This window comes from Python bivittatus, unplaced genomic scaffold, assembly GCF_059951505.1.
Source record: "Python bivittatus isolate LINGU-HERP-01145 unplaced genomic scaffold, Pbiv_v1 ctg000580_np1212, whole genome shotgun sequence".
Lineage (NCBI taxonomy): Eukaryota > Metazoa > Chordata > Lepidosauria > Squamata > Pythonidae > Python > Python bivittatus.
Window position 1 is genome coordinate 11080031 of NW_028277087.1, and position 17343 is coordinate 11097373.

General features: G+C 43.8%; 1 protein-coding gene across 1 annotated transcript; it reads right to left on the minus strand.

Annotated features, from left to right (window-relative positions):
* Nucleotides 1-4551: 4551 nt before the first annotated feature.
* LOC103055984 (tetraspanin-33-like) lies at nucleotides 4552-17205 on the minus strand. Its single transcript, XM_007424485.3, has 8 exons — nucleotides 13213-17205; nucleotides 12903-12960; nucleotides 10129-10253; nucleotides 9605-9679; nucleotides 9333-9428; nucleotides 7658-7783; nucleotides 6327-6488; nucleotides 4552-5973 (listed from the first exon to the last, which is right to left on the minus strand). Exons 1-8 carry the CDS (start codon nucleotides 13267-13269, stop codon nucleotides 5863-5865), a joined length of 810 nt encoding a protein of 269 aa, XP_007424547.1. The 5' UTR covers nucleotides 13270-17205; the 3' UTR covers nucleotides 4552-5862.
* Between the last annotated feature and the right edge of the window lie 138 nt (nucleotides 17206-17343).

The following is a 17343-nucleotide window of genomic DNA, read 5'->3' on the forward strand; positions in this document are numbered from 1 at the left end:
AGAAAAGACTCATGAGCAGGGAGAAACAGATTTTTTTCAAGGAACTTGGTGATCTCAGCTCACCTGGTATATTATCCTCCCAAATGCTTTTGAAAAGAAGCCTGTTCCAAGCTGTATCTATTCCTCTGATGGTGTGCTTCATTTGGTTATGTGATAAAAGTATAACTTGAGAACAGGAAGAACTTTCCACAAGGACTATTTTAACTGGCTATGCAACTTATTTAACACTCCAACCCTGATACCACGTTAGGGATGAAAAAGAAGTTGAGTTACACTCCATCCGATTATTTCTCCATTATGCCCATCTGATTAGCAGTGGCAATCCACTTTCTCAGATAGGAAATCTTTCCCATTCCCTACTATCTAATCTTGACAATGGTAATGGTTTAACCTGGATTTTTTTTTTCCCCAGGTACAGTCATTTCTGCAACATTAATCACCCATCAGCATTCTTATCTTTTACAGCTACTTCTGTCATTTTTTTTAGTTTAACTGCTTGGATAAACCAAGACAAATTTTGTGGGCCATTAATCCTTTGTCAACGGGAAGTTTCCATATTCAGATCTTGGTCTATGCACTTGGAATTTTGCATACTATATTCCTGGAAGCCAGCTGCTTACTGAATTATCATCGCAATGCAGTATTGTCCAGTTCTAGTGCCATCTGGCTGGAGCAATGATGCAAATTAATTCATCCACATTTTCAGTCTTTAAGAGAACACAGCATTTCAGGATCAAGGGACGGGTGGGTGGGTAGTGGAGCTGGAAAACAAGAATGGGCTGGGATTAACATTTTATATAGTCCCTAGAAACAGGTGCGTGGTGGGAAGGATGGGGAAGACATATTAGGATATAAAAGGTAAGGCTAAAGATTCCCCTTGGTGAAGGTTAAGTCCTGGTGACTTTACAGATAATATCTGTGATTAAGTATCCCTTGAATCAAACTTGACTCCTGGTGATTTCTCGTAGGCAACAATAACAATTTGCCAATGCCTGCAATGTAGTCCATGATCTTAGATCTCCTAGTAGCCTCCGTCCAAGTATTCATCAGGTCCAAAGTTGCTTAGCTTTTTCGAGATTAACCAGATGGGTTAGTGCTGCCACATGTTTTGATAGTTAGAATACAGGGAAGCCTTAAACAAAGATTAAACATAATGTCAATTAAACAAAGGGGCATTCTGTCGAAATGGCATTTTTTATCTGGTAGGCTTCCAAGGGAACCGGGCGCATAGTGGTAATGTAGCGATATCATCTTTTGTGTGCATGTCTGCGTGCTTTGAGTCAGTCTTGATGCCTTGTGATTTCCCAGACAAGTTCATGCAGTTTTCTTGGCAGCATTTTCAGGTGGAGAGGAAGTCACCCAGCTTCATGACTAAGGCAGAATTAGAACTCACAGTCTTCTGGTTTCTAGCCTGATGCCTTTAACCACTATACCAAATTGGATCATCCTTAGACAGAGTGAAATTTTCAGCCTGTTTTTGAAGGGGTTGGGATTTTATTTCTCAGTCAAGTAGGTGCATTAAGCCTATTAGAAGCTCAATGTGCCTATTTTATACCCTATTTTTGTTGATTTGTTAAAAAGTATTTTGTCTTGCCAAGTGTTCATTGGTGCCCTAACCTGCAGACCCCTCTCCTCAGCATCAGTTGCCACCTTGGCAATATTGGATAATAAATTTAGCTCAATCCAGGCTGCTGTAAGGTTGTAGCAAGATCATGTTCCTGGATAGCTTGGAACACGAGAGAGAAGAATGCTAAGTAACAGAGGCTTGAAAAGTGTGGAAGAGAAAGGAAATAAGAGTAAGCTCCCAAACATTGTGATCCTTAACATTAACAAGGGGCTTTGTGTTATAACTACTAAGGACAGGGAGGCCACCCAAGAAGATGTCAAAAAATACCTGGGAAGAGAAAGCAGGAAGGCTGGATTAAGATGGTGGAGAAGAGGTGCTTCGGAGGAACAGGAATTGGGCAGAGAGGGGGCAGGAAGGTTAGCAAGAGGGACAACCAAAGAGTTGGATTAACCCTTTAATCAAAATCTGGACAACCAAAGGATTGGATTAACCCTTTAATATAGGCTGAGCAAGAGGTAGAACCAAAGGGTTGGATTAGCTCAGAGAACCCCAAGGACTCCACAGTTGGAGTAATATTGCTGGATTAAGACAGTGCAGTCAGTTTGCTGTAGGTATAATTGGAGCAGATGTGGGTGGGTTGAAGAAACCAGTGTTCTTGGTATGCTGGAACTTAAGGGTGATTGCAACTTTTTCTAACCTGCCACACTCCAAAGGTGCTCTGGTTTCAATTCCCAGTCACCTAAGCCAGGGTTCCTCAACCTTGGCAACTTTAAGACGGGTGGACTTCAACAAAAGTTGAAGTCCACCCATCTTAAAGTTGCCAAGGTTGCCAAGGTTGAAGAACCCTGACCTAAGCAGTGTGCAGGCTGAGAACTGAAGCATAAGGTCTCCCCAAGTTACCAACATGTAGTAAAATGTAAATCCACGTTGTGAATCCATCTTGCCATTGTCACAAACATCCCTGCTCACTTTAGCCAAGCTGATTTCCCTTTGCCTTCGCTGAACTCTCCTCCTGTGTTACAAAAATGAGGGCAGTCATTCCTGCTTGATTTACATGGCTGATTTTGTGATATAATGGGGTGGCAGTGCCCAAGGATATCACTGCTGTAATTCAGTTTAAACCGTTCCATTGAGTAGAGATGTCTCCTGAATTGGGCAGATGATTAAAACTATAAAAAATGCAAGCACTTATAAGTACAATACTTGCAGCCACCTACTTTCTCTTACACACCCACACAACGAGCAAAATGCTTCTCCTGATGCCCTGACAGATGTCCTACTTAAAATAACAAAAAGAAAACAGGCTTCATAATTGAGAGAGAATGCTTGCCATCTTCTGCAAACATATGCAGATTGGGTGAATCAGCTAAAATGCACCACTGATTTACATTTTAAATTAAGTTGCTTAGTGTTTCAAATGTTACTGTGTGCTCAGTCAGAATAAATTTACTTCATTCTCTCTAAAGTGCTAAAGTGCTCTAAAGTGACACCCACAGCATCTCCTGTCTCCAGCCTGTGCTCACATCTGCAGTCCTTGCAGGAGGAGAGCCATATTTCTCTATGGTGGCCCCAAATCAGAAGGAGTCTGGAAACCCCTTTTCAGACTAACCACTTTTATTAAAAACCATAGGCTTTCATTAACTATAGCTTATGCTCAGCTCTAACAGACCCCTTCTGCTTTCTGCATTTCCCTACAGACCAGATCAGGGGAGCTGTAGTAAGGCTGTCAGTTCCAGTTTCCCAGTTTTCCTACTTTTCCCCAGCCCCATTAAAAGATTAGTTACCTGGGGTTGAACTCAGGAAGATCCTGAGGATATTGGGGGGCCAGCGGCATGGGAGAGAACCCCACTTCCCCAGGAGAAGGTCTTGGAGGGGATCTGGCAGGTGGCTCATGCTAAGTTCTGCTTGGCTTGGCAACTGACTGCTTTCTTCCTTCTCAAGAAGCAAACTTCTTTTCTCCAGACCCCGACAATCAATGTGGGCAGTCAAAACTTCACGTGCTTCAGAAGAACCCAAACCAAACTGCCAAGAAGGCCCAGAGAGAGCGCAATCAGCTCTGCTGGGAGCAGATTGCCATAACGACTACTGTTTGCGACCAAGTGAGAGTCCCAGAGCGCACAGTGAGACGCCATCAGGTGATGCTCACCTGGGAAAGCCTCTGCAGCTAAGATGAATCAGATACCCTTATTTTGCATGACTGATGCAAGCTTGTGAGTGTTTATGCTGCAGGAGCAGCAGATAATGATACAACTAGGGCTTGGCCCCCGGGCAGCGGTCCAGGACTCCACAAACACTCCTGTGTTCGAGTCAGTGTTGACTCCTGGCGACTGCCTGGACTAGCCCCTGCAGTTTTCTTGGCAAGGTTTTTCAGAGGTGGTTTGCCCTTGCCTTCTTCCTAGGCTGAGAAAGAGTGAGTGGCCCAGGGTCACCCAGCTGCCTTTGTGCCTAAGGCAGGACTAGAACTCACAGCCACCTGGTTCCCAGCCCAGTGCCTTAACCACTACACCAAACTGGCTCTCCCACAAACAAGAGGGTCCTAAAATTCAGCCCCCTACTTATATATATATATATATATATATATATATATATATATATATTTAAGCTAGCTTTCCCCTTTCCCCCCATTAAGTAACTAGCCCTCTCCTTCTCTGCCAACACAGGATTTTCCCTTGGAAAGGGAGGAGGGATCAGGGAGTGAAATGCCCAGAAAATGGTCGTGGACGGCACAAGGTCTCTTGCCCAGATACACTCAACACTGCAGTGCCAAGGAGCTCCAATATGGATCCACCACTGGAGAATTCATAACTATGGACTTCATCATTCACTAAAAACTTTCATAAACTAGCTGGCAGCTCACCCTGAAACTGGTGGAAGAGCTGGTAAAAATGATGAAGACAAGAAGTGACCTCTCACCCATAATAAATGAATTAATCACCATTGTTTTTGAACGTTTTTATTGTATTTCATAAAGAATTGCTGCACTGGGCTCAGTCTTTTGGGTGGGTGGGTGGGGAACAAAGGGTGTTTTCTGTCTCTTCCCCCTCTGTAGAGGAAAGAGGAAATGGCCTTGAAGGACAGGAGGAAGAGCTGTTACCAAGGCAATGGTCAGATAAGTGGGGCATGAGCCAAGAAAATAACTTTCAGACAAGCCCCTCCCTCGTTCACATGAAGATAAAGTGAGGGAGGGAGAAGCACATTCAGACTTGCAAGGTTCTGTTATTATAGCTGTTACAATAAAAGTAGTCCTGACCTATATGGCATTGGTTTTTTAGTCTGGTCCGCCTAGTAGGGCTGGCACCAACCCCTTTTCACAGCATTTTCCTTACAGTCTCTATTTGTTGGATGTTGGAAGATAACGTGTGCCCATGTGCCCTCTATGTGTGCACCCAGAATGTGGTTTCCTTTGGAGTCAGTCATCCTAACTGAACGCCCATGACTAATGGGCAGAAATACACTCCTAGGCTGCTTGTTTCTTCAATCTACGTGCAGCCATGATATAAAAGTGACAAATATTTCAACCCAGACTGTAGGTTGGGGATGGGGAAAAGCCCTGCTCCTGCATTGAGTTACTGCAGTTTGTTTGTTTATTAGATTTGTCTCCGCCCATCTCCCCCTAATGGGGGACTCTGGGCAGCTCACATAATCCACTAAAACAATAAATATATATAAAATTACAAAAAACATAAGAACTATACCAAGCATTACCGAAAAGAAAAAGTCCAAGAGGCTGATGGTTTCCAGAGCTACATACGAAAGGGTTCTAAGGGACTCGCCATCCCCACACTTGATGTCTTCCCTCCTTACCCCAGGCCAGGTGGCAGAGCCAGGTCTTCAGATAGGCCAGGAGTGAGGGGGCCAATCTCAACTCCGGGGGCAGGATATTCCATAGCCGAGAAGGCCCACCTTCTGGACCCCGCTAATCGGAGCTCTTTTACCGAGGGGGTCTGAAGCATGCCCTCTCTGTGTGATCGGGTGGGATGGGTTGAAGTCATGGGGAAGAGGCGGTCCCTTAGGTAACCTGGTCCCATGCCATGTAGGACTTTAAAGGTGATAACCAACACCTTGAATTGGACCCGGAAGCAAACTGGTACCCAGTTGATGCATGAAAATTGCATATTTATAGTAGACGTTCCCAATCTGGTGGCCTCCAGGTATATTGGGACTCTAACTCCCAGAATTCTCAGGCAACACGAGAATTTTGGGAGTTTCAGCATCAATGCATCCAAAGGCCATTAAGTTCAGGAAAGCTGATTCACAGCCAGTGTTCCAACTTCTATCACTTGCTGCCTTCTTTCTCACTTCTCAGGGCAACTCTTTCTCCTCCTCCTCCTTTTAGTGCTTCTGTGCTTCTGGATGATGTAATCAATCTGGTAAATGAGCATCACTGCTAGAACAAAGACAACAAGCTGGAAGGAAACAGAGAAAGTTCAGCAGTATAACCTGAGAAGTGGCTGTAAGGGCTTTTTTCTTTACTAAGTGTTGTATTGAGGTGGCACGTTTTGGGGTTCCTCTAGTTTGAGCATAGGCTTCCACAGGGAGGAGGCCAAGGAAGATAAGTGACATATGCACTTAGATCTGACACTGGAACACAAGTACAAAAGGGTGGGGGTTGCACTGTGATGTCACCATGCACATGTCATCCCTGCAGCTACCTCCAGGTACCTATGAGTCTGGGGGTTCTTCCGAACTGAATAAATTCTCCAGATCCTCCCAGTCTCATCCCAGGCTGGCATGATCTCCTCCAGCCCTAGTGTCTTACTTCCAAGACCAGGAGTCCAAATGCTAGCCCAGCCACCAGCAACAGGTTGCTCCGTCCCCAGTGGACAATCTTCTCCAGGCAGCCCTCTGTGTGCACCAAGTTCTCTGCTTGCCAACCTTTAAGATTCTGTGTCCCATAGCCACACATTGTGTTTAGCATAACCTAGAATAAGTTGAGAACATAAAGATTGTTTGGGTGCAGGATCAAGCAAACGAGGGCCCATCAATCTAAACCAGCATTCAGTCTCTAATAGTGGTCAACAAGACGCCCACAAGCAGATCTGAGATATTGGCTATTCTCTGTTTGCCCTTCAGCAGCCAGTACTGAAAAGTAAATTACCCCTTCACATGGAGGCATAATAATAATAATAATAATAATAATAATAATAATAATAATAATAATATCATCATCATCATCATCATCATCATCATCATCATCATGAGTCTGGTAGCATCTTTTCTGAGTAACATGTTTTATTCAATGGCATAAGCTTTCATGAGCTGCAGGCCATCGCCCACTGTTGTGACCACCTTGATTTGCACCACTTCATTGACTACATCCAGAAGAAGGTGACAGGTTCTGAATTTGCCCTGGTTTCCAGCGACATGCAGAAGTTCTGACTCCAGAACCTTTGAATAAACTACCAGAACGGGCTTTTTTAGACTAACATGGCTCTCTACCTACAATCGTCTCATTAAGCCATTCTAGCTACTACCTACGAAGGATAAAAAAGCAGTCTTGCTTCCTAGTATTAGGAGAGAGTAAGGACAACTTATCCCTGCTTCTCATCCCCCAATTTTGCAAAACTTTATGAAAAAATCATCCACACACATTTGTGTTAGGAGCATCAGCTGCAAAAGCCAGGAGTGTATGTTTTAGCCAAGCTGCTGGAGGTCTGAGAAAGTCGAATAACGCTTCTGTCTGCCTGTAATGCCTCCTCAAATTGTAGGTTTGTGAATAAAAGCAAATTATTGTAATGGTGCTTTGTAAAATTGGGGGGAGCCTCTCTTTTCAAAGTAAATAATAAAAACCACATATTAACTTCGTGAACCTTTGTTTAAAGTGAATTCTTGTAATCTGCTATGACTTTTAATAGGCGGGCATTCTAAAATCTGATTTGTTAAAGTGTTTGCTTTTTACTAAACTGTCCCAGGATCCCTAGCTTCTGAATAGCAGCATCTACATTTATAGAAATAAATGGACTAAGGAATCCTTTGAATTTTACACTGTATCCTCAATCTTATTTCCATAGTGACTTAGAGTACATCCTCCCACTTGTCTCAGAACTGATCTTGCTGGAATTTCATGTTCCAGATCCCCTTGGGCCTTACCTCTTTGTCCTGCAGACAGCAAGAGAAGGGCACCGCGCAACGCTCCAGGCTGGGATTGGTGTCTTGGCAGTCAAAATAAATATTCTGGGACCAGTCCTTGTATGAGTGAACCCCACAGCACTTGAACTGGGAAGGAGAGAGAAACAGAACCCAAATGCCAAGGGAACTAATTGGTTGTGTGTGAAATCACGGAGAAATCTCCCATTCCTAACTCAAGGACATTCCTGCTTCAGAAGCCTACGGGCCAAGTTGAATAGAGGGCAAAGAAAATGCTTGCTCTGCCTTCTGTCTATGGGGTATCTGCTCCAGGGAGACCAAAATGTACCCCACTTTACCTTACAGAGCATTTCTTTTCAGTTATATGCATATTTAGCATGCATGTTTAGTAGTAACTAGACAGCCCTATGACCTGTTGAGTCATCCTTTGAGAGAAAGGTAGTGCAGTCTGATGTGAGCAGAATAAACTTTAGGCTGACCATATATATATTTTTTTACCTCAGTGCTGGACAGTCCTGTGATCATCTAAGAAGAGTATATCTCATAAATAGAAAAATAATTGTAGTGGCAAACGGACTTCAGTAATAAGTCAATATTACTTAAAGAGATAAACAGAAGGACCACAGGTGGGCAAGAAAGCAGTGGGAACGGGAGTGACTTCCAGCTTCCTGCCAGCTCCCCCATTGACTTCGCTTGTGGGAAGCTGGCAGGGAATGTCGGAAATCATGATTATGTGGCTGCAGGGACGCTGCAATGGCCACAGCTTTGCGAATAAAACTAGTATGAACATCGTGGAAATTTCAGTTCCACAGGAGTAATGGGTCCTGGATTTTCTACACATTCTTTAAGTTAGCGGATGTTAGGTACCTTGATTCAAAAATTGTTGTGGTATAATGCACCTTTTGGGTTAACTTGAGGGTACAGACAGACAAACAGATAAACACAATGAGAGTTTTAGTAGTATACAGATATAGCTCTTCCATAACAGGCTGGAAGCAGAATTAAAATGATGTTCTACATGGCAACTTGATATAGCACACTATTATCTGGTAACGCCTACCGCCATGGCCAAGATCCTACAAGAAATTTGATTCACAAATTTTCCATTCCAAAAAGATCCCCTACAAAATGAATTAATAACATCTTGTTGGTTCTGCTCTTTTATGGTGCCCTTTTCAGCGTGGGAGCAAGGTTACTATCCCCTTGAAGGGCTTCTTAATTGCACTTTAAAGACATTCTAAAACTGCTGTGCTCAAAATGAATCAATCAAAAGAGTGAACAGGGCAAACAGCAAGCCTTTAGTTAAAAGGATCGTAGCCCATTTAAAACTTCAGTGCTATTTTTGTCAGCCTGTACCAAACAGGCAGGTGCTGCAATTTAATTTTACGTTTTAAGAATTCACAAATCTGGACTAGAAAAAAAAAAAGAGTAACACAGAAAACACAGGGCAATGTCTAGCAACCACAGCGCCTGGCTTTTTTTAAACAATTCCAAATTAGTATGCCACGATGCCAGTTTTGCAGATCAGATAATTGGCTCCATTCTTGCGCTACAAAGCATGAAAGAACATCGGTGCTTCTTTACAGAGCCTCCATAAAGCCGTAGAAGGCAGAGTACTGAGACTCTGGAACCAGAACTTCTGCATGATGTTGGAAACCAGGAATTCAGAACCTGTTACCTTCTTCTGGATGTAGTCAATGAGGTTCTGTAAATCAAGGTTGTCACGATAGCGGGAGATGGCCTGGCCCATCAAAAATGTGGCTTTTTCCATCACCTAGGGGACAACAAGGAGGGAGGTTTTAATCTTAGGAAGTGTTACAAACCTTGGGCCAGCAAGGAAAACCCTTCCACGGACACTTGAAACCCAAGAAAGGCCTGGAAGATTGCCTCTGGAATCTCTGGCCCACTTTGGCCATGGATGATCAAGTTGATGTGTCAAGTTGTTTTTACCATGCCAGAGAAGAGGAAGCCTAGAACTGCAGCCACAACTTGCAGAATGAAAATGATGAGCAAGATCCAGGCAAACTAGAAAGCAAAAAAACAAAAACAAAAACAAAAAGTCAGCAGCTGCAGAATGCACATTTACACACCCACAAAAGACATCTATCTATCTCAACATGGATATGCATACGGTATATGCTTCATCATAACCAAACAAGCACATACCTGTTCCCAAGAGTCTGAATCGAAACTAATGGAGAATTGAGCCATCCATCCCTCTTTCAATATGCGTCAATCCCCTTGGGGAGCTTCTTGTAGGGAGGCTTCTTCTAAATAGTGTCCATCTAGCTTAGCATCCTTTGTCTGTTCATAATTGGGCTGGCCAGATGCATCAAAGGGATGCTCACAAGCACAATATGAAAGCAATGCCTGCTGGGAAAGGATCTACTACCATCAAGAGGATGGAGAAGAATTCCTTGTTGCCCACCAAGGCTGGCTGATGGAGGGGAAAGGGGAGATCCCCTTTATCATACCATTTTCAGCATCAGTGTGAGGTCTCTTAAGGCTCCCAGGCAACCTACAAAGGTGATGCAGAAAATCAGGATGCCCACTGCTAAGAGGATTATGGAAGGATCAGCCAACAAGGAGTCCACAGCACCTGGAAGAAGATGAGACTCTAGTTAGGAAATTCTATGAATGATCTAAGTAGTAGGACCACATCACACAGGTAGCATAGTCATTGGAGAGTGGGGCCAAGGGAAGAAGTGACAATAAAAGCAGAAGTTCCAGTCTGTAGATAAGACTTTGTTGATGGTTTGGTTCTCAGGCATTTTGGTTCTCAGGCTGATCTCCTTTTCCTTCTTACCTCATTTTGAAACCTGAGTTCCCATCTTTGTTTTTGGCCTTTTCCAAACTTATTAGCACTTGTTACAGATAAACCTTGTTAAGAACCAAGCTTGCTAGCAAAAGGAAAGCATTTTGCAAGGCTATGGAGCATGACCTGCTGGATCAAAGCAGAGCTTCTTGGTAGCTAATATCATTTGCTGCCAAGGTAATTTGCTAAAGTTAATTTGATGTTAGTTTTACAATACTTTCCAAATTAATTCCTAAATAAATCAGGGAAAGCATTTTATCTGTGCTTAGAAACTGTAATGTCTTTTCATTTTCAAAGAGTTTCCACAGCTGAGTCCCTGTTAATCATCCTCAGGTTAAGCTAATAGTTAAAAAGAGAGAATACAGAGAAAAGATTCCCTGTCTTCAAATCTGAATAATTAAAAATGTAGAATCTGAAATGTAAATTTTCTGGATTTCTCAGAGCCAAATATTCAGAGGGGGCGGATAAAGCTAGCTGTTTCTAGGGTTAGGATTTATTCAACTCTCCTACAAAATAAAGAACTATTGTTCATCAATAGATTCTGCTGAACTGTTTTCCCACAGAAGCTGTTCAGTCACTCAGGGCTCATCCTCACGTCTCTCCGAGTGCCACATGAACGTGCTCTGCAGATTGTTTTCAAATGACATGTCCAAAAGCATCAAATTGCTTTTGCCTCATCGCCAGCCCACCATGGAGGCAGCTTAAAGTCATCTGTAGCTGCTCCAACTTTAAAGTAGTGTTTCCCCTCTTCTTCCGACATAAATTTTGCTGTGGATGCAACTGTTATCCTCTGCTTGATTATATGGGCAGGGGCTGGGATCTGCCCAGCTCCTATTGTCTATTTTAGTTTGCTGTGAGAATCATGGAATCATAGGGTTGGAAGGGACCTTGGAGGTCTTCTAGCCTTGGAGGACTCCAAGGCAGGAGTTCTCACACCATCTCAGACAAATGGTTGTCCAATCTTTTCTTGAAAACCTCCAGTGATGGAACACCCACAACTCACTCCTCCTCCTCTCTCATTACTGTATTGGGCATGTCCTGTGGCCCTCCTGGGTTGGCCTGCAGGAAAGATGGGACTCTTGGCTTCTCTAGAGGCCTCTGGTTTGTAATGCCAGACTGGCATTACACTTGTCAGGTCTGACATGGGTCCCTTCTATACCCAGGTTCAATACACTTTTGAAAAAGTGCTATGCCTGCTTTTTTAAAGGTTTAGCATTTTTTTCTTCTTTTGAGAGAGTGCTGGTCATGTGGAAGGCAGAAGTTTAATTGAAACAGGAAAAGAAAATTGGGCTGTTGCTGGTTCTGTCTCCAATCAGTGCATTGCAGGTTTTCCACTGCTTTTGCCAACATGTTCACATTTGATTGATGTTATTACTTAGTGCCATTTTGTCTATGAACGTGCCTATTCCACAGTCTACTCCTTATGCTACTGCCCAGAGTCCCTCTCTGTCAGGACTGCCATTTCCTTGTAGCATTACTCTGCAGCCATCAAATTCTGGTAGTTTTAGTTATAGATTGCCCCATACCCCTCATGTGCTTGATGGTTGATGAGAAGGCACAGATGTGAAGAAGAGGCACAAGATGAAGGGGGAGGGAGTGCCCAACACTCTTCCAAACCTCTCTCTCAGGCTACTTTTTGACATGGGTCTAGTGCTCGTTTGAAAAAGTGCTAAACCCATATCCAAAAATAGCTCACTGGTATGGAGAAAGAGGGCAGGATGAAGTGGGAGCCTTGCATTCTGTTGTGAAGTGCAACCTGTCAGCCAGACTATTTGCCAGTTGGATGACTTGCTCAACCCACTGTTCAAAGCACCCACCTACACTTGCCCCCCCCCCCAATTAAGGAGAATAATTGATGGTTGGTTTTCTCACCAACAGATGAAACTTGGTGCAAGAAGAAGCAAAGCCAGAAGAAAACATCCATTACTTTCCCTAACTTATGCCAGCCCTTAAAGGTAGTCCAGACAAGAATCACCAACCACGAGTACTAACACTACCTTTCTTATAAGTTTACAGTAACAGAATCTTGCAAGTCTGAAAGTACATCTCTCCCCCCTCGCCTTTACAGTCCAAGAAACTAAGGAAGGTCCCTTCTGAGATGTTTGCCATGTCCACATTCCTTCTGTGGGCTAAGCTGCCTCTTATCTGACAGTTGCCTTGACTGCTCTCCTCCTCCTGTCTCTCAAGGTCATTCTTACAGACCATTACATCTGTTCCTCTTAAACCTGTAAGGTCAGCACCACTTGTCAGCCTCATTCCTGAGACAGAATAGAGCTGAACTGCTGGGACGGAGCCATTAATGTCAGTATACTTTGCTGCTGACACAAGGACTGGAAGATAGGATGTTAACAAGGCCAGGACCATGAGCCCAGATCTCTCCCTGCTAATGGGGACTGCATCCTGGCAGATTCTGCATAGGGTCAGGCTACTCACCTGCTTCCTTTGAAAGCCTGGCGTAAGTTCCAACAGCCACCATGAGTCCACTGGCTACCTTGAAGGAGGAAACACAAAGCCGCTTCCAACATCTCGTTTGCCCCAAAGCCCTCCCCTGAACACTAACGGGTTTGCTAAGGAAGAAGAGCCTGCCTGACCCAGCATTCCCACGGCTTCAGAGAGAAGATGATGGGCTGTGGGGCATTTGGGACACCACCCCTGGTGGGCAGCCTTCCTGGGAACCAGTGGCTTTCCCTGTCAAAGCCAAAGCAAATTCCAGCATGGCCAAACATTCACCCCTTTGACTCACCCAGAAGAGGTAGCAGGAAGTAAAGAGAGTGTATTTCATGATCTGGTTGGTACGCATGGCTCACAGCTGCCTGCTTGTCTCTGTCCTGTGCTGCAGATTCATGCACCCGTTTCTCAGTCTTGGAGGGCAGCCTGCAAGGACTTGGGGGAGGGCTTCAGGATCAGGGCTGGGGGGAGCCATACAGGTTCTGGCTCATGGCTCCAATCACTGCTCTTGGATAGGAGTCCGAGGCAGGGGAAAAGATCCCGCAAGGAGATGGCAGGGCGTGGTGGGGATATGGAGAAGGGAGAAGGGACGGCTGCCTGCCTGTTCAGGCTGCGTCAGAGGCAAGCCTTGGCTTGATCCTGGCTTGGCACCAGGGTGAGTTTTGAGGGCCCTGTTTTGGGGGCAAGCATTCAGAGAAGGATGCAGCCACAGCGGAAGAAGGAAAAGTGCCTAGTTAGGCCATTTGGCCTCTCTGGCAGAGAAGGAATAAATGTTAACTGCCTGAGATCTTCTTTCCTCCTTGGTCCAGATTTATCTCTTGTCACATAAAGCTAATTCCACAATTTTGCCCAGCCGACAACTTTCTGTAGAAATTAACTTGCTGTTTTTAATAGGACTTTATGACCGGAGGGGTGGAGTTAGGTCCGTCTGTGGACAGGAATTTTTCCTGTCTCGCTCTGGAGTTTGCGGTACTTTGAATAACTTAGGCACTTTAGCCAAGAGTTAAGCCAAGAAAGCATGGCTGAGAGGATTCTTGACTCCCCCAGGCGGCGTTTCGTCATCTAGCACCCAAAAACAGGTTTGCTTGTTTTTTAGGCAGACTGCCAGACTCCCAACACAGCCATTCCCCACCCCTTCCCCTGGCTTCCTTTCTGGCAAAGAAATTCAAAGAATCTCCGAAAGAACTAATTATTGGATTATTGTTGTTTTGGATTATACAATCAAAACCACCTTCCTGCTTTGGATTACAGCTATGTTTATTTTGATTATCTTATTAACTGATTCTGAGCTATGCTGATACGGTGGGAAGAGAGGAAAAAAGAAAGAGAGAGGGGACTGGATTGCAGCAACAAATGGCTGGTGGTGGGAATAACTTTTTCAATTTTGTGATTAGAACACATTCTAATTATCATTTTTAAACTTTAAACTCAGAAATTATAATTTGTGTCCTGACATTGTTTATAGTCAGTTTAAGCAATTTTGCGTCATCCATGACCCACAGTTTCCTCTTTTTCTTTACAAAATCGGCATCTGAAGATGTTTGAGACAGGTTTAAATCCTTGCTGTTTGTTTGCTTGTTTATTAGTGGTAACATCACTATTATTATTTGGATCTGCGAAAATTCTGCCAGAAGTACAGGAATCCAAACTCTGGAGACTTGCAGCACGCAAGCACTAGAGGGCGCTCCTGGGTTAGTGCAGGCTGCCTGGAAGGGTGGTCTGTGGCCAGGTTTCCCACTCGTTGCGCGTCATTCATAAAGGTTATTGCAGTGGGTGGGATCCAATATTCTGGAGGCTTTTGTGCTTGAATACAGCAATCTGAATTCCCTTGGCAAATTCAGTTACAGATTGGTCTCCTTGCAAGGGAAGAATGCTGGTGCATGTGTTTAGAGGAGATATTTTTTAGGAGTGTGTGTGTGAGAGAGGTGGGTGGATGGATAAATAATAGGTAGAGAGATGGAGAGATGGAGAGATAAATTAGGTAGGTAGGTAGGTAGGTAGGTAGGTAGGTAGGTAGGTAGATAGATAGATAGATAGATAGATAGATAGATAGATAGATAGATAGGAGAGAGAGAGAAAGAGAGAAGATAGATCTGAGCAAGTAAAGGTAGGTTCAGAAAAGGCTGAGCTGAATCAACAGCAAAGTATTGGTAGGGTTTTTTTCCCACCTGCCATGGCCCCAAAGTCTGTTTCTTGCCAGCAAGTTCAGATCCTGTTGGCTTTATTAGAATGGTTAGAAGAAGCATGTTGATAGATGGAGCCATGTTAGATCTGATCCAGTTCAGGCTTGCTTGCTAAAATGAATTAGGTTGATTTATGCAGGAGGAGGAGATGCTGATCAATGGCCATGACAGCTAAATAGATCCTCCATAAGCAGCAGCAGAAAGAGAAAAGAAGAAAGAGGGGCAAGAAAAGAAAGGAAAAAACACCCTAATGTTATGGAATATATGACTTCCGACCTTCTCTTCAACAGTTATTAAATGGTTTATAGTTTGTGATGAATGAATCCAGATAATTCCCATTTGTTAAACAAGCCGTGATATAGCATACTCCTTTCATTAGCATCACATAACATTCTGAGGTTTTCCTACCATCTTCTTTGATTCAAAGCTGCTGCCTCCTGAACATCTGCATTCTTCTCCATGCTAAGCAGGCAGATATGCTACACTCTCCACAGCCTTTCTCCCCAAGGGCAGAAGAGGAAAGACTGTGGGTAAGTGGGGGCAGTGGGAGAGATCAACACTTGGCTTGAGTTTGGAAGCCTCAGAAATTGGTAGCTCAGTCATCTGTTGCTTCCTGAGTTTCTTCCAAAAGCCACCTAGATAAGCCATTCCAGAAGAAGGTGGCTTTCTTTTTGCCTTGCATTTCTTGGTGTGCTGAACTCAATGGAAATCATGCAGGGAGGGAGGGCAGGAGAGGATAGAGCTACCCAGATTGACATTGCAAGATTGAGGCCTCTTTCCAGATTAAATTGCTGCTAAATTTAGCCCTCTTGAGCCACCAGATGCAGTTGCCTATGACATGGGTAGGCAGGGAGGTGCTGATTTTGCATTTTGGAGCTGGGGACATTCTGCCCAGGACATCAGAAGCAGTATTCCTGGGCATATCAAATCTCTGGAAAGACATGGATTCTTTTCTAGTTCAGAGTTAGATCAAAGGCATCAAGCAAGGGTCTGAGGGAGCCAGGGTGGCCACCAGACCTGTAAAAAATGTAAGGCAATCTTACAGATGGGTGGCACGACAACGCCCTGAGTCCTTGCAGGACTCAAGTGCTTCCTTTCTGAGCACTAGGATCCCAAGGCGGAATTCCGTCTTTCTACCTCCATGTTTTCCACTAAGCTTTATATGGCAGGCTGAAAGAACTTGGGATAGAAGAAAAGACTGTTTAGGTACATAAAGAGTGCTACTGGTCTTTTTCAAGGCCACAGAAACCAAGGCCAGAAATAACAAACATAAGTTACTTAGATGTTGTGTAAATATAAGGAAAAACATCTTGATGGTACCACAGTGGAACAGTCTACCTATGGAGGCTGTGGGTTCTCCATCTCTGGAGGTTTTTAAAAAGAGGCTGGACAGCCCCTCTCATGCATTGGTTTTCCTGCACACAGCAGAGGGTTGGACTGGATGATCCTTGTGATCACTTCCAACTCTACAATTTATGCTTCTATATCCCACAGAAGCATATGCTCTGCCTATCGAGATATTGCCATGTTTGGTTCTCCATGTTAGAAACAAGGAAATCACTAGCAGTTATCAGATCTGGGCTGAAGTCATCCAGACAGGTACATCAGTTTACTATCAGGTAGTAAACTGATACATGAACATGTAATTTTTTGCTGCTAGTAGTCATCTGGATTTTTGCAGCCCAGGTTTTATAACCCTAGACTTGCAAGTTGTGTCCCAACAGCACTTTGAGTATGCAATTGCTTATGGATTTTGTTGCTGTTCAGTCGTTAAGTCGTATCCGACTCTTCGCGACCCTATGAACCATATCGCGCCAGGCCTTCCTGTCCTTTGCTTATGGATAGAATTATTATTAATTCATTAATTAAAATTGTATGTTGCCCAATTTCCAATGACTCTGGGTGGCTCACAAGTAAAAACACTGAAAACAAGGAAAAAACATACAGTAACAGACAAAAATAAAAGAATTTAAAAAGCCAGGGGAAGACTATGGTAATTTCCCCACTAGTAACTTATAGCCATTATGGAAGAGATATAAAGGGTCTCTTAAGCCTTGGAAAAGCTACCTCTTTCTACCCCTCCAAAGTGTGACCCCAAATTTGACCCACCCATTCCAGTAACTGAATGACATCACCAACCACACATATCTTTTGATTCAGACAGAGATACAGATGAAAAGATAAAATATTGGTAAACTTGTCATGACTTCCCTCAAGATTGCACCAAACCCAGAAGAATCCTG